At 32.6% G+C, this 24,722-nt stretch overlaps 3 protein-coding genes across 11 annotated transcripts in view; 1 reads left to right on the top strand and 2 right to left on the bottom strand.

Moving 5' to 3' along the window:
• Window positions 1-2,247, bottom strand: part of LOC123708104 (leucine-rich repeat and calponin homology domain-containing protein) — a 51,020-nt gene extending 48,773 nt beyond the window's left edge. For all 4 annotated transcript variants that reach the window (XM_045658610.1, XM_045658609.1, XM_045658608.1 and 1 more), the window contains exon 1: window positions 2,051-2,247. In XM_045658610.1, the coding sequence (XP_045514566.1) occupies window positions 2,051-2,240 (190 nt within the window). In that variant the 5' untranslated portion in view covers window positions 2,241-2,247. The remainder of the gene's footprint in view (window positions 1-2,050) is intronic.
• Window positions 2,248-4,133: 1,886 nt separating this feature from the next.
• Window positions 4,134-12,554, top strand: LOC123708733 (elongation factor G, mitochondrial). The gene is made up of 11 exons (XM_045659589.1): window positions 4,134-4,363; window positions 4,498-4,641; window positions 4,836-5,155; window positions 5,358-5,596; window positions 5,975-6,354; window positions 6,534-6,772; window positions 7,178-7,339; window positions 8,798-8,916; window positions 9,585-9,797; window positions 11,629-11,830; window positions 12,346-12,554. The coding sequence occupies exons 1-11, from the start codon at window positions 4,289-4,291 to the stop codon at window positions 12,488-12,490; spliced, it is 2,238 nt and encodes a 745-aa protein (XP_045515545.1). The 5' UTR covers window positions 4,134-4,288; the 3' UTR covers window positions 12,491-12,554.
• Window positions 12,555-12,858: 304 nt separating this feature from the next.
• Window positions 12,859-24,722, bottom strand: part of LOC123708781 (sodium bicarbonate cotransporter 3) — a 34,276-nt gene continuing 22,412 nt past the window's right edge. Inside the window, exons 2-15 of one of the 6 annotated variants that reach the window (XM_045659663.1) lie at window positions 22,841-22,951; window positions 22,560-22,574; window positions 21,768-21,875; window positions 20,607-20,663; window positions 19,923-20,405; window positions 19,734-19,853; window positions 18,067-19,130; window positions 17,844-17,996; window positions 17,597-17,746; window positions 16,863-17,528; window positions 16,343-16,585; window positions 15,868-16,073; window positions 15,302-15,398; window positions 12,859-14,677 (exon numbers count right to left, since the gene is read on the bottom strand). In XM_045659663.1, the coding sequence (XP_045515619.1) occupies window positions 14,591-14,677; window positions 15,302-15,398; window positions 15,868-16,073; window positions 16,343-16,585; window positions 16,863-17,528; window positions 17,597-17,746; window positions 17,844-17,996; window positions 18,067-19,130; window positions 19,734-19,853; window positions 19,923-20,405; window positions 20,607-20,652 (3,315 nt within the window). In that variant the 5' untranslated portion in view covers window positions 20,653-20,663; window positions 21,768-21,875; window positions 22,560-22,574; window positions 22,841-22,951 and the 3' untranslated portion in view covers window positions 12,859-14,590. Of the gene's footprint in view, window positions 14,678-15,238; window positions 15,399-15,867; window positions 16,074-16,342; window positions 16,586-16,862; window positions 17,529-17,596; window positions 17,747-17,843; window positions 17,997-18,066; window positions 19,131-19,733; window positions 19,854-19,922; window positions 20,406-20,606; window positions 20,664-21,767; window positions 21,876-22,559; window positions 22,575-22,840; window positions 22,952-24,722 lie in introns of all 6 variants that reach the window. The other 5 variants (XM_045659664.1, XM_045659659.1, XM_045659661.1 and 2 more) reach the window with 5 other exon arrangements.

The raw sequence follows: 24,722 nt of genomic DNA on the forward strand, positions 1-24,722 counted from the left end.
CATCCGAAATATCGTCATGGCTGGGCGAACACGTTTATGCACCTGTCGCCAGCATTGTATGCTTTTGTATAGAAAACTTGGTTAAATGCAATAAAGCTGAGCAAAGTTTGTAAAGTAAAACAAACAAAATGATACTTTGTTAGGAGAGGAAACGTAAAGTTTCTTTTGATTCTACGTCTTGACATCGGAGTTTATTTAAAAGTCAGGCAAGAGTTTGCAAACGCAGTAGACTTTTTAAGTAATCGAAGTTCACATTAGTAACGAATATCAATTTTTTTAATATTTTTACGACATTACTATGATGCCTAGCTGCAAATATAGTTACATTAATAGTAATAAAGGAAAGGTTGTTAACCTATGTATTTCTTTGAGGTAAAATGCTGACATAGTGTGTACCAACATCAAATGTGAAGGGTAATCTCCCCTAAATCCCCTAAGTCCTTGATGACAAGTACCATTTGAGGTGTACATACCTATGGTAATAAAGATAAAATATTTTTATTTTCATCCTCATGTAAAGCATGGGGATAAATTGTCAATGAGACCAAGTAAACCTCACAATAACACAAATATAATAATAAATGTTATAATGGTGCAATAATCCCAAGAACAAAACATTGTTTATAGCCAGAGAGATTGTATGAGTTGTACATATAGGCTCAGAATGACCACATTATTTAAGATAAGATATTATTTGGATTCCCGTCATGTCATGTTATCATTCACTTCTAATCGATTCCTATCACTGATCAATATAACCATGCAAAGGTAATACTGCCACATTGTTTATAGTGAATACCATAATGATGTATGGGATATCTAACATTGTTTTATGAAACAATTAATTTTTACTTTTACTATTATTTTTATTTTAAAGCTTGCATTATCCTCTGTGAAATTACTGTCCGAAGCCCCACTTTGAGTTTTCAAAGAAGAGATGAATGACACAACTATAATTGGTTTAATACCAGAAAGCAACAAATGAAAGTTATTAATAAACTCTAAAGAAGTTACTAATATAAACACATTGCCCATGTTTTCAACAACAACCACTTGAGACAAATGTTGATGAGTGCTAACAACCAGGTTTTACTGCTAACTTATGATGATTTATGACAATCACAATCATTGCTTTTTTTATTTATTTACTTTTTAACTTAAAATATTTATTTGATAAAATTGAATCATGCATTATAGGAAGTTTACTTTACTTCATATTAATTATTTGCTTTTAGTAAATTAACAGATTATTTTATTTATACTTTAATTATCTTTATTATTTATTACACAATCATAAAAATGGTTTATGATTGTAGGTATTTCATTAGATTTACACATTGAATTTTGGCTATAATCTTCAAAAAATAAAGCATTATACATAAAATAATATATATTGTTTTATACATTCAATTATCTTGGTAACACAAGACAAATAAATAGAAATAAGTAATATTGTTAAGTATATTAAATTTTACATAGGTTCATTTATAAACATTCCTTTTTATTGTATCATTGTGACTGGATGTCATAGATTGGTTCTACTGATACCAACAAATAATATTTATATATAAATTTTCAAAATAACTGTTTAACACTAAAATCTTTAAATGTTTTATACAATTATATCCTGTAAGTCAGTTTAAGTTATTCCTCATATTGAATATGAGGATAATAGGTAATAGTTATTACGATATTATTTTTTCGAAAATTAGAATTCCTTTTCGGTTAAGAAACCAATAAGATTTCTCGTCATAATAATTATAAATTAAGTAAATACTTATCTTATTAGCCTAAAAAACATTACTTGTTTTAATATTACATGATTCTATTACGATAACAGGTTTAAGCAGTGGTTTAATCAAATAACGAATTTATTTTAAATCGATTTTACCACGCTGTAGACAATCTATTTACGCCGGTGTAAACAATAACAAATAATCTGATGTGTTATAACCGACTATAGAAAATAATATGTAACACATTCTCTCATGAATTTTATAAATAAATACTTTAAAAATACGTCCTATTTATAAAATCACTAGGAACTTACCAGCAATAACTGTATCACTCAAGTCAAACTTCACTGGTTTTGGAAACTCGCGTAATTTGCGTCCGCTCAATTTTAATTCACCACTTAAGTAAGCATCTTCCAAAATTCTTTCTAATGATTTTGTTAACTGACTATGAATATTACTGTGTCCATTCATATTTACACTCACATTCTGGCCTAACACGGCCATATTCTTTTTAAACTAAGATGAAACTGACATTTTCTGACATTTACTGTTCCGAACGCAGGAAACAGTTTACAGTACAGCCAACATTCACATGATGGTTTTTTATTACTATTCGTGTTCCGGGCAGACTAAAGTATTTAGACCTTATGGTCTAAATACTTAAGCCTGAAGAAATTATTATCTTGTCCTACGGTCATTTTCTCTCTCTAATGATTACGATCTTGTCGGACAGTATATAATTAGTAAAATGGAATGTTTGACGGTATGAGTTTTATTGACAGAAATCAGTATGAAACGTGGCTTTAAAAAACATTATAGAGCAATACCATACGTAAATAATCATTAAGTTATCATGAATCAATTAATAGAAATATTGACTTTAAACGCCAATCTACAGGAAACAAGATGCCTTCATTTAACTTAACAAGATGCTTTTTTCAACAATTTTTTTTATGTGCATATTCAAAATTAACTTAATTATTATTTTCACCGATCAATCATCTCCTTCTCCATCTATACGACACTGGCGAAGTACCTTGTGCCCAGTCGGCACAAATAAAAGCCATAAACCAGAATTGAATTGAACAAGATGCTTTCTACAAATACTACTGTTAAGGCATCTTGTCTAAGTTCCTGGACACAAAACAGTCAAATAGGCGATGACCATCGGATATGTTTTTTTGTTTTTCAGGAGGTGTTATTTGCCGTGCGGCCAGTCTCAAGTCTCCGTTATTTCTACAATAGTGCTGCACACGATGCAAAGCAGCAAATCCAACTCAAATGGATAGAGATTCACAATACATTTTTAATACTTAAATATGTATATATTTGTCAAAAATTAGTAATTTTAGTCATTTTACATTAATGACAATAAAAAAAAACAGATTTATATAATTATTTTTGCCTTGGATTCAGGTTTTCAAATATACATTGAGAAACAAAACTATTTTGTTTCTCAATGTATATTTCAAAACGTTATCCAACGATAAATTGCCTTTCTATCACAGCTGCTATGTGGCAAACTTAAAATGTTATGCCCCACTACATGATCAAAAAAAAAATCAAAAATGTTTATTGTGTCTCAAATTTTACATAAAATACATGAGTTGAGACAGGCCCCGTAAATAGTCAGACACACTTGTGTTGGGGTTATAGTGTTACAGTTTCCTACCTTCCAGCTTTTAAAAATACAGCTGTAACAATTTAAAAGAGTGTGTTGTAGTTAGCAATAGCGCTGCATATTCTCATTGGATAGGGAGAATAAGTATACATATATACTTAATAGTATAAATGGTAACTGCAACCAATAACTAAAACAAAGCAAAGCAAATTTCAGTACCACCACAGACAAATTATATTGTACTACTATTTAATTTACGGATACTCTTTAACTATTCATATTTTCTTAGTCTGAAGCTTAATTCCATAAACATATTTTTATAGTTATAGAAAACCCTATTCATTAAAATTCCTTAGATAAAATGGCCGACCTGGCACGTCTAATTTAAAGAAGTTTTAAACATTAGAAGCACCAACTAAAACATTTTTGTCTCTATCCAATGTGTGCAACAGACGACTTCTATCACATTTTACTTCTAACGCTGTTCACTTCAATGGATATCTTTCAATTGATTTGATTTCCATGTTGTGGTCGAATGGATTGTAATGTTGCAAATGAATGATCGCAATACGCATGTTTATAGTCTGGTTCATAAAGAGCCCGTCCAAAATAACTTGGATAGAGAGAAAGAGTTTAACCGATTAAGTGTTTTGATGAATCCGATCATCTGTCGATTCCTGTCCAGTCTGTTACATCGATGATCCGAGATCGAAAAGGATCCTCAGCACTAGGATGTATTTGTCAGTTGTCATTGTGATTTTTAAGGTTATAGATCTCATGAGACTTGAAGTAGTCAAAAAACGATACCGAACCCTGAATTTATATTTTATCGTATTTATAAATTTTGATACTTCGATAAATGTTACGTATATAAATTTCTATCTAAATGTAAATACTTTTATGAGTTACATAAAAAAATCTTAAAATCAAAATGACTTTCCTAAACATCTTACGAATAGGACATCTACGAAAGATTTCAAAACCATTAAGGTTATCGAAATTTCAGGTACTTAACATTTTTGTATTCATTTTCATTCGTATATGTTAAAATATGGTTGTATTAAATTTTAAATGTGTTGTTAATATCAAATAAAAATATAGTCCACATCTTTGAAACTAATAAGTATGTACTTGTTTTAGTATTCATCATATGTTAAATATGCCGAACATAAAGAATTGGAAAAAATTAGAAATATAGGTATATCAGCACACATAGATTCTGGCAAAACTACTCTTACGGAAAGAGTATTATTTTACACAGGAAGAATTGATCAAATGCATGAGGTATGGTCTTCTTTAACTATATTAATTTATTAGAACTCAAGTGGCATTCGTTTTACTTTAATTTAGACCAGGATAAAATTTATTTCCCTTGGAAGCTTTGGCTTCTTTAGTGTTGAAATGAGTTGCCCGACAACAATGGTTATCTTAATACAAAGTTCTGTATGTAAATTACAATTAATAAATTAAATTATTAGGTAAAAGGCAAAGACAATGTTGGTGCTGTCATGGACTCCATGGAATTAGAAAGACAAAGAGGAATTACTATTCAGTCAGCAGCTACATATACAATATGGAAAGATCACAATATCAACATTATTGATACACCAGGTCATGTAGACTTCACAGTAGAAGTGGAACGAGCTTTGAGAGTTTTAGATGGTGCAGTGTTGGTGTTGTGTGCTGTAGGTGGAGTCCAAAGTCAAACATTAACAGTTAATAGACAAATGAAGCGGTATAATGTACCATGTTTGGCGTTTATTAATAAATTGGATAGATTAGCAGCAAATCCTGAGAGGTAAAAAGTTTTTTGTTTAAATCTTTTATTACAATAACTGTGTATAATGAATTTGGTCATATAGTTTATTTTTCTCTACCAACTAAAGGTTATTTTACAAAATTTTAACTACACTATAATTTCTATTAACAGCTATTTCTTGTCATGATATATGTATTCATACTATCTCTTTATTTTCTTATGTTTGATGTATGAATTGCAGAGTCCTTAAACAAATGAGAACTAAATTAAAACATAATGCTGCATTTTTGCACCTACCAATTGGCTTAGAGAAAGAATGTCAAGGAATTATAGATCTGGTTGAAGAGAAAGCAGTTTATTTTGATGGAAATTATGGTGACATTGTACGGTTGGATGAAATACCCAAAGATAGAAGAACTGAAGTTGATGAAAAACGACATGAACTAATAGAACATTTGTCTAATGTTGATGAAACACTAGGTAAACTTTTTGTGGTATCAAGTGCTTATTAATTGTATATAGATGTTTCTGAGGGTAAGAATCAGAGTTTAGGCTTATTTTTAAACAGGCTAAAATTAGCGAACTAAATACCATGTCAAAATCTAATAAGTTTTTTACATATATTGTGTTAATTTTGACCTAATAACTAGACATTCCTGTATAACATGTTTTCTTTTTTAAGGTTGAATAGCTGAAAACATTCTTGTTTAACTACTATCCTATTATATTACAATTTTTATTATATTCTTTACGAAAAGCTTGAGTGTGTTTCAAATTTAACTACTTTAGTGAATATACCTTGAGCACTTTTATTTTTTCACATTAAAGTGTAACTACAAATTATAATTTCTATTCCAGGGGAGCTGTTTTTAGAAGAAAGAAAGCCAACATTACCAGAACTGAAGCAGGCTATCCGCCGTACCACATTGAAGAGAACTTTTACCCCTGTACTTTTAGGAACAGCTCTTAAGAATAAGGGAATCCAACCTCTGCTGAATGCAGTATTAGATTACCTCCCACACCCAGGTGAAGTGGAAAATACAGCCATTTTGGGTGAAAAAAAAGCAGATGAGGGAGAAACAGTGATTTTGGACCCAAAGAGAGATGGATCTAAACCATTTGTTGGTTTGGCTTTTAAGTTAGAGTTAAGCAAGTTCGGTCAGCTGACATATTTAAGATGTTACCAAGGAATGCTAAAGCGTGGTGAAAATATTTTCAATTCTAGAACAGGAAAGAAGGTATATAATTAAACATGTACTGCTTGTTTTGTATTTCATAATTTTTAAACAATATTAGTGATCTTAGTACATTGATCTTCTATTATGGAATCATTATTTAGTTGTAATTTTTTTATAAGTCTATACAGACGCAAATATCATATTAACAAATATATTATAAATAAATATTAATTTTTCAGGTAAAAATTTCTCGCCTTGTCCGTATGCATTCTAGCAATATGGAAGAAGTGAATGAGGTATTAGCAGGTGATATATTTGCATTGTTCGGCGTAGATTGCGCTTCTGGAGATACATTTGTAAATGATAGCAAGCTACAACTCTCAATGGAATCCATTCATGTGCCGGATCCAGTTGTTTCTATGTCAATAAAACCTAAAAATAATAAGGATAGAGATAATTTCTCCAAAGCGGTTGCTAGGTATATTTAATTTTTATTTTATTATTATTTTATATTCATAGTGTTTCAGAATTATGTAACATTCATATTTATGCATTAATTAGGTTATCAACAACAGATTTTATAAATATGTACTTACTTTTCACTCTTATCAGCTGATTTTTATTAAGTAATCAGGTTTTGATTACTAGTAACCAGTAATTAAGACTGAACTCTAACTACTAAGTTTTAAGTTGGCCTTATTATGGTCCGTTGATTAAAATTTAACATATACCGTTTTAGGAGAAAGACGTGGAGATCAGTTTTACTGCTGAACTGGTACAATATACATTTTGTAATATTAAAGTTCTACAATTTCACTACTATTTTGTATATATACATATATGATATATGCACTATTTTAAAAATTATTTATTTTGTTTCTAGGTTTACAAAAGAAGACCCAACATTCCAGTTTCGTTATGACAGTGACAATAAAGAGACACTGGTGTCCGGTATGGGAGAGTTGCATTTAGAGATTTACGCTCAGAGAATGGAGAGAGAGTACAATTGTCCTGTTGAATTGGGAAAACCTAAGGTGGCGTTCAGGTAATTTGCCCCATTTTTATAGATATGTATCACGTATCACCTCGACCTCTGACGTTCCATGACTGAGCTTTTTTCAAGGCATTTTTTGCCGCGCACCACCACTATGTGGAACCAGCTGCCCACTGAAGTATTTCCGAACCAATTCGACTTAGGGTCCTTCAAGAAAATGGCTTACCAATTCTTAAAAGGCCGGCAACGCACTCGCGAGCCCTCTGGCATTGATTGTGTCCTTGGGCGGCGGTATCACATAACATCAGGTGAGCCTGCTGCCCGTTTGCCCCCTGCCCTAAAAAAAATATGTACCAAGTAGCCGAGTACTAAGTGTACTCAGTTTTGCCTTTAATATACACACAAACAAGCTATAAAAATAGGTGTTTCTCACAAACATCACTTAGTAGTTCTTGTGTGAAAAGTTTATCATTGCCTCAGTATGGGGCCGTTAAGGTATTACGTAAGCAGATTTACTGCAATTTATCCCTCCTTCCTCCTAAACGTATAAATGTTTTGTAGGAATCCTCGAAAATGCATTTCGTTTACAAGCATAGACAATGTGTGGGTAATACGCGTAAAAAAAGTAGATAATTACTGTTGACGTAATCACCAACTTTCCCCCCCCCCCCCCCCGTACGTAATACTTAAACGGAACCTATGTATATAAGAGTTAATATTTATTTCTATATTTTTTTTAAAATTATCATTTTATAAAATAATTTTCTTGATTGTTGCATTCAGTTTGTATTGTAATTAAAACAAAAATTAAGCAGTAATAACGAAGGATAGCTGCTAGCTTTTTCCACTATTTTTATATAAGCGGATATTATGTTAATAATGTATGTATTTCTTTAATAAATAAATAAATGTTCCACTGTAAATAAACTCAGCAAAAAAGTGCGTACAAAGTACACATGTCAGAAGTGAAACTTCTTTGTAAATTAATTATTACTAAGGTAAAAGCCCCAATAGATGTATCAGTATATGATCACTCATATGTATTTATATATCTATATTCACACTGTATATGTGCTAATAATAATATAAATAAATAAAAATCTGCGTTAACTGCACAAGACGTTATGCAACAGAATTGCCATCTAAAGTTCTAATATATAAACGAATACATCAACCAATAGCGTGTATTTTTTCTCGATCTCCCTTACTCTCTGTCTCAATCTTGCTCACTATAGCTTTATCCCACCTCTCGCTCCATTCATTCAGTCATTCTATGTTCGCTTTCACTCCCTCTCAATCGGTCTCAATCGCTCTCTCCCTTTTCTTCGACAAAAACGCTGCACATCTTCGTGACGCTAATATTATTACTAGCGTTTCATGTGTAAAAAATTTACACTCGAAGCGCCTAAAAGTTTCACTACAAAAAGGCATTTAATCTATATTTTCTCTAAGTGATTTTACACTAACTTATCTTTTATAAGAATTAGCCATGAATTATATGTATTTCAGAGAGACCATGATGTCCCCATGCAGTTTTGACTATCTTCACAAGAAGCAGTCCGGTGGGGCAGGCCAATACGCCAGGGTTGTGGGCATTTTGGAGCCATTACCACCTCATCAGAATACATGTAAGTGTAACAAACACACACATTACCATCCAGACTTTAGTATTGAGTTATTTTACTTTGGTAACTTCATAGAAATTACGAATCGGGTGTGCATGTATATGGTATAAATCAGTTAAAGAACCTAACCTAGTTATAATTTTAACAATTGTATAACCATTTCTTCAAAAGTTTTCTTACTTGGTGGTAAAAGGTTTCTTACTTGTGTTGTTTTATAACACACATTCATATTAGGATGGCGCATCACGCCAAGGCAGAATATGAAATCCCATCCGTATGACCTTGACGTCAGTCGATCCACAACTGAGCGTTTCTAAGGCAGTTGTTGCCGCGTACCACTATGTGGAACCAGCTGCCCACATAAGTGTTTCTGAACCCAGTCATACCGCTGCTCACATTGCCAGTAAACTGGCGAGTACGTTGCCGGCCTTTTAATTGGTACGCTCTTTTCTTGAAGGACCGTTCGGAAATATTTCAGTTTTCCGGTAAAGCAACGTCCATTATAAAATATGATTGAAATACACACAGTACGCGTTACCATGGTAATCATTGATTTGGATAACATCGTAATCATGCTAACGCGGTTTTATTAATTAAACAGTTAAACAAAGCCATTTACTTTTAATTGTTCCTGGCCGTACTAATAAGTAATTTCTGCTATGACATTTCAGTACTAGAATTCGTGGACGAAACAATGGGAACTAACGTTCCTAAGCAATTCGTTCCCGGTATCGAAAGGGGATACCTAGACACCTGTCAAAAGGGATTCCTATCTGGTCACAAAGTATCTGGTATTAAGTTCCGGCTTCAAGATGGTGCTCACCACGTGGTGGATTCCAGCGAATTGGCTTTCTTCTTAGCTGCTAAGGGAGCTGTTAAGGAAGGTGAGTCAAGGTTCTTTAAGCTGAAAAATTAACATGCGTTTTTGACGCACTCAGGAGTCGTTTTGAAGAATTATACCGAGGCTTTTAAAAAAAAATTTTTTTGCTCACATCATACTTAAAAAAACACATTGGAGAAGTGTTGTCTTGAAATTTTCATTATAAATAAATTTCTCTAGCATATATTTGCGCCGACTCACATTACATTGTATTTTATTATTATTATTATGTACACAGCTTAATAAGCTGATGCGCGCGTATTTGGAGATTTGGAGAAACCATCCAAACTATTTTTAAAAGAGTTCAAAGAGGGTGCATTAATTACACTCTCCGGTAGCTAATTCCATTCGGCCACTACTCGGTTTGGAAGAAGATTTTGTATAACAAAAATGTTGTTTTTGGTTAAAAAAAGGAATTTAATATAATATATTATTGGAGAGACGGGAAATGATGAGCTGAGTTAGCGAGCCAAAGACTCTGAATAATTTGACATTATTTTGCGGTCCCTTGAAAAATACTTGAATGTTAATTGTTACCTCGGAAATTTTGATTTAAAGGAAAAGTGTCCCTACTTACTATAATTTAAAGTGTTTATCATATGCAGATATATCAATTGTGTTTTAAAATTCTTTGGACAATGATAGAGAGAAAAAAAAACTCTCAAAAACTTTTCGAAATAAAAGTTTACTCAAAATTAATTTCTGTATTATTATTATGTAATGTAATGTAATTAATATATATATATATATATATTATTATAATAATATAGAAATTATTTTGTTTAACCTCTTATTAAAAGAGAGATACACTCTTCAATACAAAGAGTCCCCTCGTAGGTTGTGTGCTGAGATATTGCGGGCTTCTCGATTGTGAGGGAGTTGCATGAATCTAGTTAGCGCTTCTGCGCCCTCTTAGGTTCTCAGGTTATTTTCACATATGTAAATCCTTTCTATAACATATTCACAAGTATCTGATTGTCCTCCTTGAAACACGGGTGCTGATTGAGAACAAAAATAAAATAAGTAAACTCTAGGTTATGCTCTTAAAAAAAATTATTCGCCTAAGAAATTTTAATTATTAGTCTTACGAAGAATTGTTTACGAAATTGTTAACGAAACAATAAGTCAATGTTCAAAACATAATAAAAACTGAAATTAAAATTCCAAATAATTTTAATAAGCATCTTTCACTATGAACTTAGTGCGATACTCACGCTTGATGCTTGCTGAACAGAGATCTTATATTGGGTTCTAATTTTGGATAGCTTCAGTCTCCACATTGTGTTGTATCTAGCTGATTTCGATTGGCCCTCTAACAATCACTTGGCCACCTGTGGGGCGTGGCTTGGAAATACTCTATGTAATTTGAAATTTATCTCTGGTCCCTTAAGTTGCAATATTGTTGTATATATTTACATTCAAACACCTTTAGTAATCGTTGCTAATATTCAATAACGACAGATAATATATATTTTATTAATTTACTTTTGAATATATGTATTATTGGTTTCTTACGTTACTGCCATTCGATTGTGGAAGGCTGTGCATCAGGCTGTACGGCTGTACATCAGGCTGTACAGCCGTACGGACCTCTTAGAGTAATACATTTAAGAACTACTAATAGCATTGTACCTATAAACTTTTGATTATTACCTGTAGATGAGTAGATTTTGTGTTCTGTTTAACATTTTTCCCTTTTTTTACTCATCTTTTGTAATATTGTAAATATAGTTATTATAACACAGCTAGCTTTGCCTTATAATAGAATTTTCAAAATCTCTAGTATTTTTAGAATTTATCGTTCGTTTCAATGTATGTATAAATATAAATTACAGTATTCGAAGAGGGCGCTTGGCAAATCCTTGAACCAATTATGTTCGTCGAAGTCACCACACCGGATGAGTTCCATGGGACGGTGATTGGTCAATTGAACAAACGGGGTGGCATCATCACAGGCACCGAGGGTGCCGATGGCTGGACTACGTTATATGCTGAAGTGCCTTTGAATAATATGTTCGGATATGCTGGCGAACTCAGGTGAGTTTTTTATAATATGTTTTGTAACGACTTGTCGCAACCATGGACAAGCCATTTTTTAGATTAGCGGATTTACCGGGTAATGAATAGTCTATAGTATGTACACGTGTATTAGTGTGTCCGTTACACCCAATATGGAGATTTTTTAAAATAATTATAAATTGTCTTTTGTTAAAATAGCTTTAATCCGTTCAAAAAGTGTTTTTCTTAATTATAAATTTCTAGACAATTTGTTCTTTTGTAAATATCAAGTGTGAATTTATCGTAGAATGAAGTTAATGTGTAAACACGTAAATAATTACATTAAATAGATTGTTTGTTGGTTATTTTAATAATTATAATATATACAAGTCAATTTAAAATAAAAACGCGGTAAACTTTCTACGATGACATACAAATGTTAGACATAAATTAAAAAAAAAAATCTTTAAATTCTTGTATATTTTTAGTTTTTATTTTTAAATATACAACATCTACATTCTTATAATAACAATTGCACATTAATCATTTTAAAGGTCAATGACCCAAGGCAAAGGCGAGTTTAGTATGGAGTACAGCCGTTACTCTCCCTGTCTTCCGGATGTACAGGAACAGCTTATAAGGAAATACCAAGAGGAAATGGGAATTCTACCAGACCAAAAGAAGAAGAAGAATAATTAACCGCCTAGATAATGTTTAGATTAATTTATTTTATTGTAAGTATAGTGAAATGATATTAATATACATGATATGAAATTTGTTGTTTTATTTTAATTTAACGGTTACGGCCAAGGAATTTGTTTTAACTTAACTTAACCACAAAAACATAAGACGATATTTTACAGAGAGCCTATAATCAGTAATTTATATTTGTTCAATTAAGGATAATAAACAAACTTTGCCTGTATTGGATAAATCTATTTTATAAATACTCGAAAATCTTAACTATTTGCATAATATTATAGAAGATAATAAATTAAACACATTTATAAAAACATTTATTCTTAACATTCAAGACGAAAGCGTAACAAACAACCAAACAGGTACAATTATCCCAAAAAGGAAACTTAAATTAGGCGACTTAATTAAATGGTTTAATAAAATTAGTCCCAAAAACAAAAAAAACACTTAAAACCTCGACTTGCAATAAGGGGACTAACATTGACGTTATCTCACTGACGCGAAACATTGCTGTGTCTACTGTGATTTTTTTTCTTGTTTATGGCTTTTATTTATGCCAATTGGGCACTAGGTACTTCGCCAGTGTCGTGTAGATGGAGAAGACACGAAGGAGATTGATCGGTAAAAATAATAATTAAGTTAATTTTTAATATGCACAGAAAAAAATAGTTGAAATTCGATTGTTAGTTTTGAGACAGCACAGACAACACAAATATGAGTAAGTCTACTGTGATAAAGTTAATTTAAAATTGCGCTAGACTTTTGACACGTGTCATTTGTCAGTATCAAATGAGAATTGACAGTGTTGTTTGGCACATGGCCAAAATAATTATATTTAAATATAATGAGAAATGACCTTAAGTTTAGTAATTTAAAACTAAACTATATAATAACCAGTGTCTCAGCCAGGACTAATTGCGAAGTGGAGACGGATATCGCTAAAATACATCACAACGTTATATAACTCGACGTTTCGAGTAATCTACAGCCATCGTGGTCAACGAGATAGAACTTAATAAATTCCTTTTATATAAGTATTTGCATAAAACATAGACACTATAGAATTTTACAAAAGTGTTCATAAAAGACTAACAGTGATGGGTATTCTGGGTAATTCGACAAAAGATATGATCGTTGCCATAGCAACTCAATAACATGCGTTTTATAATAATAATAATCCAGTGGCGCTCCAACCGTATATGGGTCGTATCAGATTCCATCTGTTTCTTATCACTTTATCATTACTCATTTCATAGAAACTTTCTGTATTTGATCAGCTTACTGTCCCTAACACACGCCGTCGCCGGTCTCAGGGATGCCGTTTACTCACGATGTTTTTCATCGCCAAGCGAGTGTTAGATGTTAGACAGACATCCTGTGACCGAACCCACGACCTCAGAGATGAGAGTCGCACGCTGAGCCGCCTAATACGTTTTATAATATCTAGTTTTATTATAGGTACCATACTGAATATATACTCACATAGATTACAAAATCACATTTATATTAATGTTAACACTAATGGTGTTTTAGCTATTGGCACTTTATAACTACGTCGCATATGGGGAGTTAGAGAGAGTTTATAACTAAGGTATAACACCGAGATATTAAATCACTACAATTGAGTATACATACAATCTTTTCTCTTACAGCAGCTCCTGTCGTTCAAACATTCCAACTTACATCTAAATAATTGCTTGTATAGTTTGTGCTGGATCATATCTTACATACACGTACTAAAATTATGTTTTTTGAGACTACTCACTATAAATACGTGCTAAAATTATTTAGGGTAGAATTAGGTGAGCTAAATGAAGGTAGACAAAATTTGTCAAATGAATGTTTTATGAAATTGAATATTAGCTTGTATTTACTTAAAACTAATTTACCAGGATCGATGCCAACTCTTGGTTTCCTTTGCGACTCTTTGTCACAATTTCCTACATAATAATCAGGTTTTTGACTAATTGTAAAACAATCTAAATATTTTGGCAATAAAAAAATACATCGCTCTATAAGTTCACAGTTGAAAATAATATCACTGTCTCAAAAATATAACTTAATTTATGGCTAAGAATATTAAAGTACATTAAAATATAATTAGACCGATGTTTCTGTCGAAATTCCATTTTTCTTGCACTCATTTTTCGTAATGCTCCATGAATCTCTTCGTTTAAGTAGCTCGCTCTGTAAATCAATACTTTTTAAGGACGTAGTCGACACTAGAGACGGAAAAAAGCATGCAACCAGGCAAACATGCAACATAAACAAAGATACAATTGGTTCTAAATTACAGTATAAAAGTAGAAATCTAGCTAATATATAGAAAATATAATATAATTAGCATTGTTAGTTCCCTTGATCACCGCTCTAGAAATCCATGTCTTTTGTGAATATTATGCTCCTATATTGTTTATGTAATGTAGTTAGAGGATACATCGCTCGTCATCTTGAGTTTTGACTATAGAATAGAATGTCTTCTTGGAATCTTTCAAGTCTCCAAAGCTGGCGTAGTATACGTATTCTAGCACAGAGTTTTCGAAAGTTCTATTTGCACTACTTGCTCGTTAAGAAAAAAAATCAGCAACAGACTGTAAAGTTTGACTGCTTTATCACAGTCTTTACGCTTCTTCACAGTACCTGTACCCTGGCGTCGTAATAATATTATATAGATAACTTGTATGTTTATGATGCAATAATATAAACAAAAATGCATTTAGGCGTTTGCAATATGCATGCATGGGGTACCGTGTCATGCGGCATTGCCGACTCGTTGGTGCTACACTAGAATTTCGTATCATTGACGCACACCTTCATTGAATCATCTTCCTCGATCTCATCCATCGTGGACAAACGTCTCTCCACCTCTGTTTGAAAACTTTTTGACATTAGCTTTTTGTGTTTGATCCTGAAATATTCCAAATCCCTGGTCATTTTTCTAGTAGTGTATTCTTTAATTTTTATTCAAATAAACCTTTTAGAATTATATGCTACCCAGCCTATTAGATAGCCTAACGTTGACCAACATAAAAAGTAATTTTAAATACTATTATATGCATTTGTTACGTTCCCAAACAAGACTGCTATGGTTTCATTTATACAAACCATAGCGGTTTCCTAATGAAACATATTATCATTTTATTATATTATTCTGTAAAATGAATACATTAAAAAAAAGGAATGAACACAGTGCGTAGAATACGTAGGTATCTACAGTGTTAAATACTGGAAAAGTAATATTTCTTTGCCGTGTTTTGTTAAACATATATACAAAAATATATATCTAAATTATTTCATGTTACTGAACATAAACAAATATACAGTATTTAAAATTTTCTTAACCTATTTAGTAATAATTAATAATTAATTTAACTTACGTTTTCTTTCCTGATTTACTTTTAAACTCTCTCTGATCATCTCGTGCTTTTGTCGTATTACTATTATTTACTTGCTTCCAAATTCCTGTTTTGTTCATCTCTTCCGATATGTTAATCGAAGCCAAAGGTATATTCATAATATTTCCATTTATTAAAGGTATTTGTAGGTTTTCTTGAAATTCGGGTGGATTGCTTTTTGTTGTATCCTACAATTGGAGTGCCTAAGAATGGTCAAGTACGAAATATTCCGAAGTAACCAATTTTACTGTGCATGTGTGCTACGTGAATGGTGATTTTTCTAGCGATAGTAGTAGGGTAGATATTAATAAAAAACCATAATAAACAAAACATTGATTTTATTAAGACAAATTAGAAGGTCAAAAGAATCTAAATTTGATTGAACTACGTACGAATGATAAAATCATCATAACTAGCGTCGATGACAAAGTGCGAACAGTTTGGCATGCCATCCCACCTCTCCGTCTCCGAGTTCACGAAGTTCGTCTTGGCTTCTCTTTGTAATTTCGGGCATGACATCATCGAGGATCTTTAATTCACGTCTAGTGAAAAATAAGTCCAGCGCTTTTCTAATACCAATCATGACAACCAACATGAGAGGGAATAGTATTGAGGTAGAAGAAAACGATTTAACCAACCACAGGCAAATCAGACATGTCAATTGTAAAGCTGTAAACACGTGAACTCTTCGAATTGGTACCTGTAAATTGATAAATTACAAATCACTACCTTACGATTATTATATTTAAGTTAGAATTCTGGAGCAAAGAAAACATACATTGATAAAAGGCAGAGTTGTCACGTTTTAATGATATATTGACTGATGAGACAAATAAGACTTGGCAGTCTTATGGACCGATATTTCAAAACAGTTTAAATAGATTTTCAAATATTAACATCTCTTGTTACTAGGTTCAGGATTATGTTTAAGTATATAACTTAAACTTAAACTTAAAATATTGTATTGTAAAACGAACCTGTCGCAGAAACATGTGATCCGGTTGATATTTTTGTGGCATGAACATGATCAAAATTCTATCGAAAAATTGAAGACCTTTAAGGGATGCGACACCCATATACAGAAATACTCCAAATAATACCGGCATTGGAATGTGTCTCAAAACTGGTGTTAGTAAAACGGAACATCCTATTGTTATAAAGATCATTATATGAGTTGCTCTTTGTTCCCTTACTCCTAGGAATTGTGGTTTTTCTCCAGGGGCTGCACATTCTGATTCAACTTTCAAGGAATTAACGTGGTTTATACTGAGTACAGTTGCAGCTACAAACCAAGGCAAACCCATTATTGAACATATCTGGATTAAAATTGCCAGAACAAAGAGATCAAGATGATATCCACATCCTTTCTTCAATTTATTCTCTTTACGATTCACAATAACCGCAGTTATCTGTTGATCCATGAATATCAATATGGTTCCCAGTAATGCTGGTAAAATGGCCACGAGCGCTGACCATATGGGATTGCCATTAAACGGGGTGATCACCCAATTCCTACTTGGCAAGGTTGGCTTAAACTCAGAAGGAACTTCCAGTTTTGGTGTCTTGACTCCGACTTTATAATCCAAGAAGGACATAGATAAAATCGCTATTATTACAGAAAAATCGCTTATTATTTGACGGACCTAAAACAATAATACAATATATAAATTCATTCACACATCGTACTGACAAAATGTTGTGCCGTTTATACCTTCGAAGGAAAAAATAGAGAATTCTTAAAATCCTTTAGAATAATTGAAATTGCAAATGTTCCGAGGAATAATATGATGGACATTAAAAATACATCTGGCACGTAAACTTTTGTATCGCAGCCACCGCCAGCCAGCGTCCCATTATAAAACTGAAAAGAGAAGGTCATTGTGTATTGTCTGTTCAACGTTGTAATTATTTAGTACTATACGATGACACAATATTCAGTCATAAACAAGATTACTTACTTTACACAACTCTTTGTCGACGGAAGTCCAATTAAATTGCTCGGGAACCTTTGAGTAATTACTTGGCAAACAGTAGCATTCATAATTGAGTATCTCATCAGGGCGTGTCTTTAGTGGATATTTTTTTCCTATCGAAATAACGTTTTCGACGGCCTGAAAATAAACTTTGCGTAGTAATTGTTTTTAAACTATTTAAGTGTTTTTCACTTTTTTATGATCTTACCTTGTATATGAAAATGAAAGCTATTAATGTAGCGAAATTTTCTTCAGTGAATCTTGTTATATAACATACTAGAGCACTAGCATCAATTGCTACTAGTATTACTAGTATGATAGAGGTCCAAGTTCCGATACAAAATCTAAAAGACATGTAGTTCCATCCTACTTGCTTACAAAATTCAAAAACAATAGTTTCAAATACTAATACAGGACCAGTAGAGCCCAATATCGTCAATGGTTGTCCTGAAAAGAAGCCATAACCCATACCACAAACGAAGCCACTCACTAGAGATTCCATTGCAGCCATATTTTTACCAGTCGCTTCGCCTAGTAACCCTCCAAATGTAATAATTGGCGACAGGCATGCAAAGTACAAAAATATCCACGATGCAATGCATTGTAAGGCCAATGCGTCTTTAAAATCTGACCAATACCAAGGCATTTTTCTTTTCAGGTCATTTATCAAACCGCCAAATAATTTACCACTTCTAGCTAAACCAGATTCTTCACGTTGTCTTTGCTCTTCCTCTTCTTCATCAGGTTCTTCTTTTATATTATCATTTGGACGTTTTCGTAGATCTTGAGATGGAATTGCCGCAGGTGGTTCTATTCTAATAGCGGGATCCCATTCACCCGGTGGAAGGACTGTCACTGCATCTAGGAATTCGTCTATTCCCGCAAGTAGATGATCGCGTTTCTTTGCGCGATATGCGACTTCGTGGAATATTTCATCTGACATAAGTGTAGCCATTGCTCTTCCGATTTCATGAAAGCTAGAGTTACTATTAGGTGGGCCAAGTAAAACAAACATGAATCGTGTTGGCACCGGTACTTCGGTTAAGTCTCCCATGATGGTACCAGTTTTGAGTCTGACAAAAGCAGATAACGTTTTCTCAAGAAAATCTACTTCACCCACGAGAATGTTTGAAGCTTCAGCTCCTGGTGGGATTTTGCGCATGAAGTGTGTGTTACATTTATGGTTCATATCTCCGTTCAATGTGATGTCGTGACCATGTTGCATTGATCCACTACTTGGGCTTTTAATCATACCTTCATCATGAGGTGCACCTGCAAATGTTTCTTTCATATATTTATGTATTAAATATGAATAAACATGCATATAAAAAGAGTATATAAAAATGTATAAGATATAAAAGCGTGTTTAAAATAAAAACAGTGTTTAATAATAAACATTCATGATGTATGATGGATGTGCTCAAGTGTAACCGTAGGTTTGATAGTAGCATCCTGAATACTAAGGAGATTTATTTCTTTAAAAAGCATGAGCGAAGCTTAAATATTCACATAAATTTAACTGTCTATGTAACTAGCATCTAGCTTATGAATCGAATATATACAAAAAAACATTGAAACATAGAGGCCGATGTTTTCGGCAATAGAGTAGGAAAAACATCAATAAAAACGATAGCGGTTACCCGCGAGTGGTATGCCTAGGAAACGACCAATATCTCCTTTTTGAGATTGTCCACTGCTTGTACTGCTCTCTTCCACTGGAATATAATGCCAATTGTAACAAACAATATATGTATATGCCACGCATTGTATTGGAAGAGGAGTATTATAGCGATATGTACAGCTTAATACGAGCCAAGTGCACCACAGGTAATAGCGTGCGTGGTGATTAATCGCACATATTTACTCTGTGCTGACCTGGAACAGCTAGGTAAGATCCTCGTGTATCACTTGCATGAAGAAGAGCTGTGTGAGGTTTTGACGTTGGGCCTCGACAGCTTTTGGAGCTGGTGCTTCGAGAATCGTTATCCTGCAAATCTATTATCGCCACATCCAAGTACATAAACTGGAATTATTGTAACATATATTTGTTGACGATATACTTACTTTTGCAAGATGAATGATTCCTTCCAATGTCTGCCAATGATCGTATTAGTGGAAGCCTAGACATGTTATTATGGTTTCGTTTCTCGTGCTGGTGTCTGTGTCGTCGTAATAGAGCGTCTTTCACCTTGTCTCTATTATCGTAACCTAAAAAGCCATCCATCACCATATTATCCAGTACATTTTCAGCAACTTGTTCCAGAGAATTTGCTTCCATATCCAGTATTACGGATCCGTTGAGTATCAAACTTCGGAGTTCGAAAAGTGAGTGTAGAGAAAGAGTGGCGACGTGGGGCTTAGACCACCTATTGCCCCCTTCTTCAACGTCCTCTTCAAATTTGATCCAACGAGCTGTTTCCTTCCATTCAAGCTCGTCGCCGTCTTTAACGAGCTCTTCCATTTCTGAGAATAGAGGATGGGAAACCATAGTGGAATCGTCGATATCTTCTCCAAGTATGAATTGGACTCTTTGCGCAGGTGGTGTCACTGTAACATTCAACCTATTAAAAACTAATCAATTAATAACACAACCTACTCATAAAGGCAAAAATATTTCACATGAAGATGAACAAGTAAGAGTACCTTTTCTGACATAAACATGCACCATAATTTAGTAAGTCATGCTGAGACATGAGATGGCATATGATTATAACGAAACCGATAAAATTGGATGCCAATTTAGCTTACATGTTTCGCCGTCATCTGTTACGCTCAGTCTTCTAACCCGGGCCATTATTGCGGAGCCTACGAATCGAATTTATTATGCAAATGGATTGCTATCAATAACATATTTGTGTATCGGTAAATGATTTAGTCTTATAAGTAACGTAAAGGCTTATTTTATGCTTAATGAAATATCAAACTAATTCAATTTCATCGTCAAATCATATCAGATGTTAACGTAACTATAACAAAGCAATGTCGTAACATTTTGTTTTGTTATTTTTTATATAACTATTTGTTTTGTTTTTAATGTTATTTTACTATATATACGTATTGAATTAATCACACGCCTGGAGGAAAGACTACTAACGATAGTAAAGAAAGAAAAATTACTGATTTGAAAAGAATGATGATATTGTATGCACTATTTAAAAGATGCAGAGTTCCTACATTTAATCACTTTTAAATTGGTATCACGTACGGTACTCGATTACTGAATCGACTTTAATCCTTAAAAAAACTTCAAAAGGTTATAAAATATATTTAAATTGAAATATAAGTTTAAATTTATGTAAACCACGTACTTTCGGGTAGCCCTATGTATTGTGTTCTGTTATTATGTAAAGAGCTTCATTACGGTATGATAATGAGGTCATTGTGCATAATAACTCTGAATATAATCCACAAAAGCTTTAATGCCACCACAACTCCATTAAAACTGTTTGTTAATGTCTCTTGTTTATAACGTGGTGTTTATATAATATAGTACTTTTATGACAAGAGACTAGTTTCCCTAAACTAAAGTCACGTGCTTAGGTTAGGAAAGTCTCCTCCTATGTAAAAACAAAACGATTCGATTTATTTAGAAGGTGGCATCAACGCTGGTACTCGATAATAGTGATCCCATCGAACGACGAAAAATTCAGTAAAGGTCTTTAACGACGTCCTATAATAATGATCAAATAAAATAGAATTTATTTATATTTTCGTATCTACGTATATACAATGACGTCGATATTTAAAAATATATACTGTTTTATCACGTTTCTTATGTTACGTGAGGGATAAAAACAAAAGAATTAATTGCTATTTGAAGATGGTAGTACGTATATATAAGTTGTAATAATGTTACGCGTCTCACGTATCTTACGAATGCAGATATTTCGCTATCATAATATCACTTACTTGGCTTTTCAGGGTCCTTTTCAGTGCGATGGTGATGTTTATGTTTTCTGTGTGAGTGACGTCTAGTCGGCACGTGTACACCCACAAACACCGTGTGCGCCCGGTGACCTGGCAATCATAATTTATACTTCATTAGGTCTGATATAGGTATTACATGAAGTGAATTATTAGTGGATTCGTGAAAAACGTGTAACATACAACAATGTTATATTTAACTTGAAAGTAACATATATCGATATATATTATCTTTTAAACAATAATTATATTATATTAATTTATCATTAAAATAAATTGACCATTATTTATTCAATTGACCACAATATTTTATTTTAATAAATAGCCGCAACTTTGATTGCGAACTCTGATTTGTTCTTGTATCTCTACGTATAGTTTTGAATCTTGACACAGATAAATTGCTTTACTTTTTTAGTTTTATTTATGCTTTTTTAATGGCAAAGATTTTTAAGAAAAGAAAATTGCGTAGTAAATTGGAAAATTGTATAAAACTTGACGACTAAACTTCAAGCGTTTTCCAGTTTAAATTGAATATTTATAGCTAATACAGGGCATCTGTCGGGTCAGCCAATTTAAAAAATACTGCTAATGAAAGTTGAAGTTGAAGATCAAAGGAATTAATTAATGCTTATTTAGAAGAAAACAAAACATTTTCTTCATTTTATCATCATGATATTCACTTAACTACCACACCGCTGACGTAAAATATTTGATTGTTTGTTTGTGTGTATTGAATAGACGCTAAAACTATTGGACCGATTTTTCCTATTATCTCACCATTAATTCTATATCCTGAAACAATAAGAAAATAGACTATAAAATATTTAAAAATAAGATAGAGATACGTATGAAAACTCCGAAAAAACAAAGACCCTCAAAGAAATAATGATGAATAAAAGCATTCTAAAATATAATGTAAATATAATATAACAACGTTGTTAACTAGGATAAGTTCGAGCTTAATATCTACGACGGCAATATAGTCAGCGAATCAGCCAAAGAAAATATATATTGAAATTGATTGATTTATATATATATAAAATAAAATACATACATACATATTTAATAAAATAATTATCCAGCAGTGCGAAGCTGAGACAGACGGCTAGTGTTTTTAAATTTGTAACGGTCACAACCTCGAGGCCTGATCATCTGCTTCCAGCATCATACTAAAAATGTATACTAGTTAAACGGAAATTTGATCAATGTCTTAAATCTCTTAAATAAAAACTTCGTTTATTAACTTGTCATAATTTCGATTTGGTTGTTCTTAGGCCGGGTTGTAATAGGCTTTTACCAAAAGTGAGGCGTCGTAATAGCCCTGAAAATCTATTTTCCTCTCACAAATATTTGGAAACTTTGAGGATAAAGATATTATCGTTACGAGACAAGATTGTTATTACATCTTTAATAATGTCTTTCATCTTGACATCTTTAATATAAAATAATTTCAAAATGGGTTTAATGAAAATATTTTTGGACTATACTTTTTATTTGCGATACCTACTAACTTAATACCCAAAACATTTTGTTCATTAATTTTATTTTTTTATTTTAGATAAACGTAGCTTTATTAGGTAGTAATACATATATATAATTTTTAATTATTTTAGTTATTACTTTGTAAGTTAAGAAAATTGTATATATTTGTCAGAGATTACGTGATAAACGAAAACGATGCAATTCGTTTTATTAGATTGGCAACATCACGAAATCTTACAAGTTGTAAGTTGTCAATGTGTTAAAGATGTTAGTTATTTTGACTATGTATTTGCGTGTTGTTCTCACGACAATGTGCGTGCTCCTATTTCACCATGCCTTCTACTGATAGAGGATGTTTGACAATCTCAGACAAATCTTTAAAAAATATATATTTTATTATTATTTATTAATTAAGATGTCATGTGGAACATGACGTAGTTGCAGCTTCTTACAAACGTTATGTAATACAAAAAAAACTTGGCGATTAAAAAGAGTGGCGGAGAGGTTTTCTTTTCCGTTATTAAGAATTTAATGTATATTTCTTTTTTTGACGTTCATAAGTGTACATTGTGTTACCTATATGAATAAAGCAATTTTGACTGTGACTTCGACTAACAGTGCAAAATAGTTTGGTAATTAAGAGCTAATTAAAATACTTCTTTACTTTAAGTCCCAAGGGACCAAAATAAACAATAGCGAACTCACAATTGTCTAGACGTGATACCGATCGTTTTGTTTACTATATGTTAAATTGAATACATTAGATACATTTATATATTTATGATTATCCAGATTTTCAATACAACCTTCTTTGGGATCTTTGTGATCATTTCTAAAAGGCAAGTACGGATGAAACACTATTATAATAATATTAGCGTCACGAAGATTGCACATCTTGCGTTTGCGTTGCATTGCGTTTTTGTCAAAAATAAGGGAGATAGCGATTGAGAGTGAGAAAGGGCGAACGGAGCATGAAGCAAATAGCCATGGAGCGAGAGTAGGGAGCAAGCAAGTGAGAAAGATCGCGAGCGAGAGTAAGGGAGATCGAGAAAAAATACACGCTATTGATTGATGTATTCATTTAGTAGTCACATTAGAACTTTAGATGGCAATTCTGTCGCATAACGTATGTGCAGTTAACGCAGATTTTTTATTTATTTATATTATCTTTACGGTGTGAATATAGATATAAAAACACATGGAGTGGTCATATACTGGTGCATGATCATCTATTGGGGCTTTTACCTTAGTAATAATTAATATACAAAGAAGTTTCACTTCTGACATGTGCACTTTGTACGCACGCACTTTTTTTGATCTAAGGCATGCCTTGCATGCCCATTTTGATCTAAGCGTACGAGGGAGTGTAAATGCACACAGAATGAAAGTCCATTGGGGCACAGCAGGGTATCAAACATACGACCCCCATGTTGAATTACTAGGCCAACACTGCTCTGC

The sequence above is a fragment of the Pieris brassicae genome, chromosome 4, assembly GCF_905147105.1.
Source record: "Pieris brassicae chromosome 4, ilPieBrab1.1, whole genome shotgun sequence".
Classification (NCBI taxonomy): domain Eukaryota; kingdom Metazoa; phylum Arthropoda; class Insecta; order Lepidoptera; family Pieridae; genus Pieris; species Pieris brassicae.

Excerpts from the sequence above, each read along its gene's own strand:
- LOC123708733 (XM_045659589.1), top strand. The coding sequence starts at position 4,289 with ATGACTTTCCTAAACATCTTACGAATAGGACATCTACGAAAGATTTCA. Across the intron at positions 6,773-7,177 it reads TTCTCCAAAGCGGTTGCTAG|GTTTACAAAAGAAGACCCAA; the intron begins GTATATTTAATT and ends TTTTGTTTCTAG. Across the intron at positions 7,340-8,797 it reads AAACCTAAGGTGGCGTTCAG|AGAGACCATGATGTCCCCAT; the intron begins GTAATTTGCCCC and ends TATGTATTTCAG.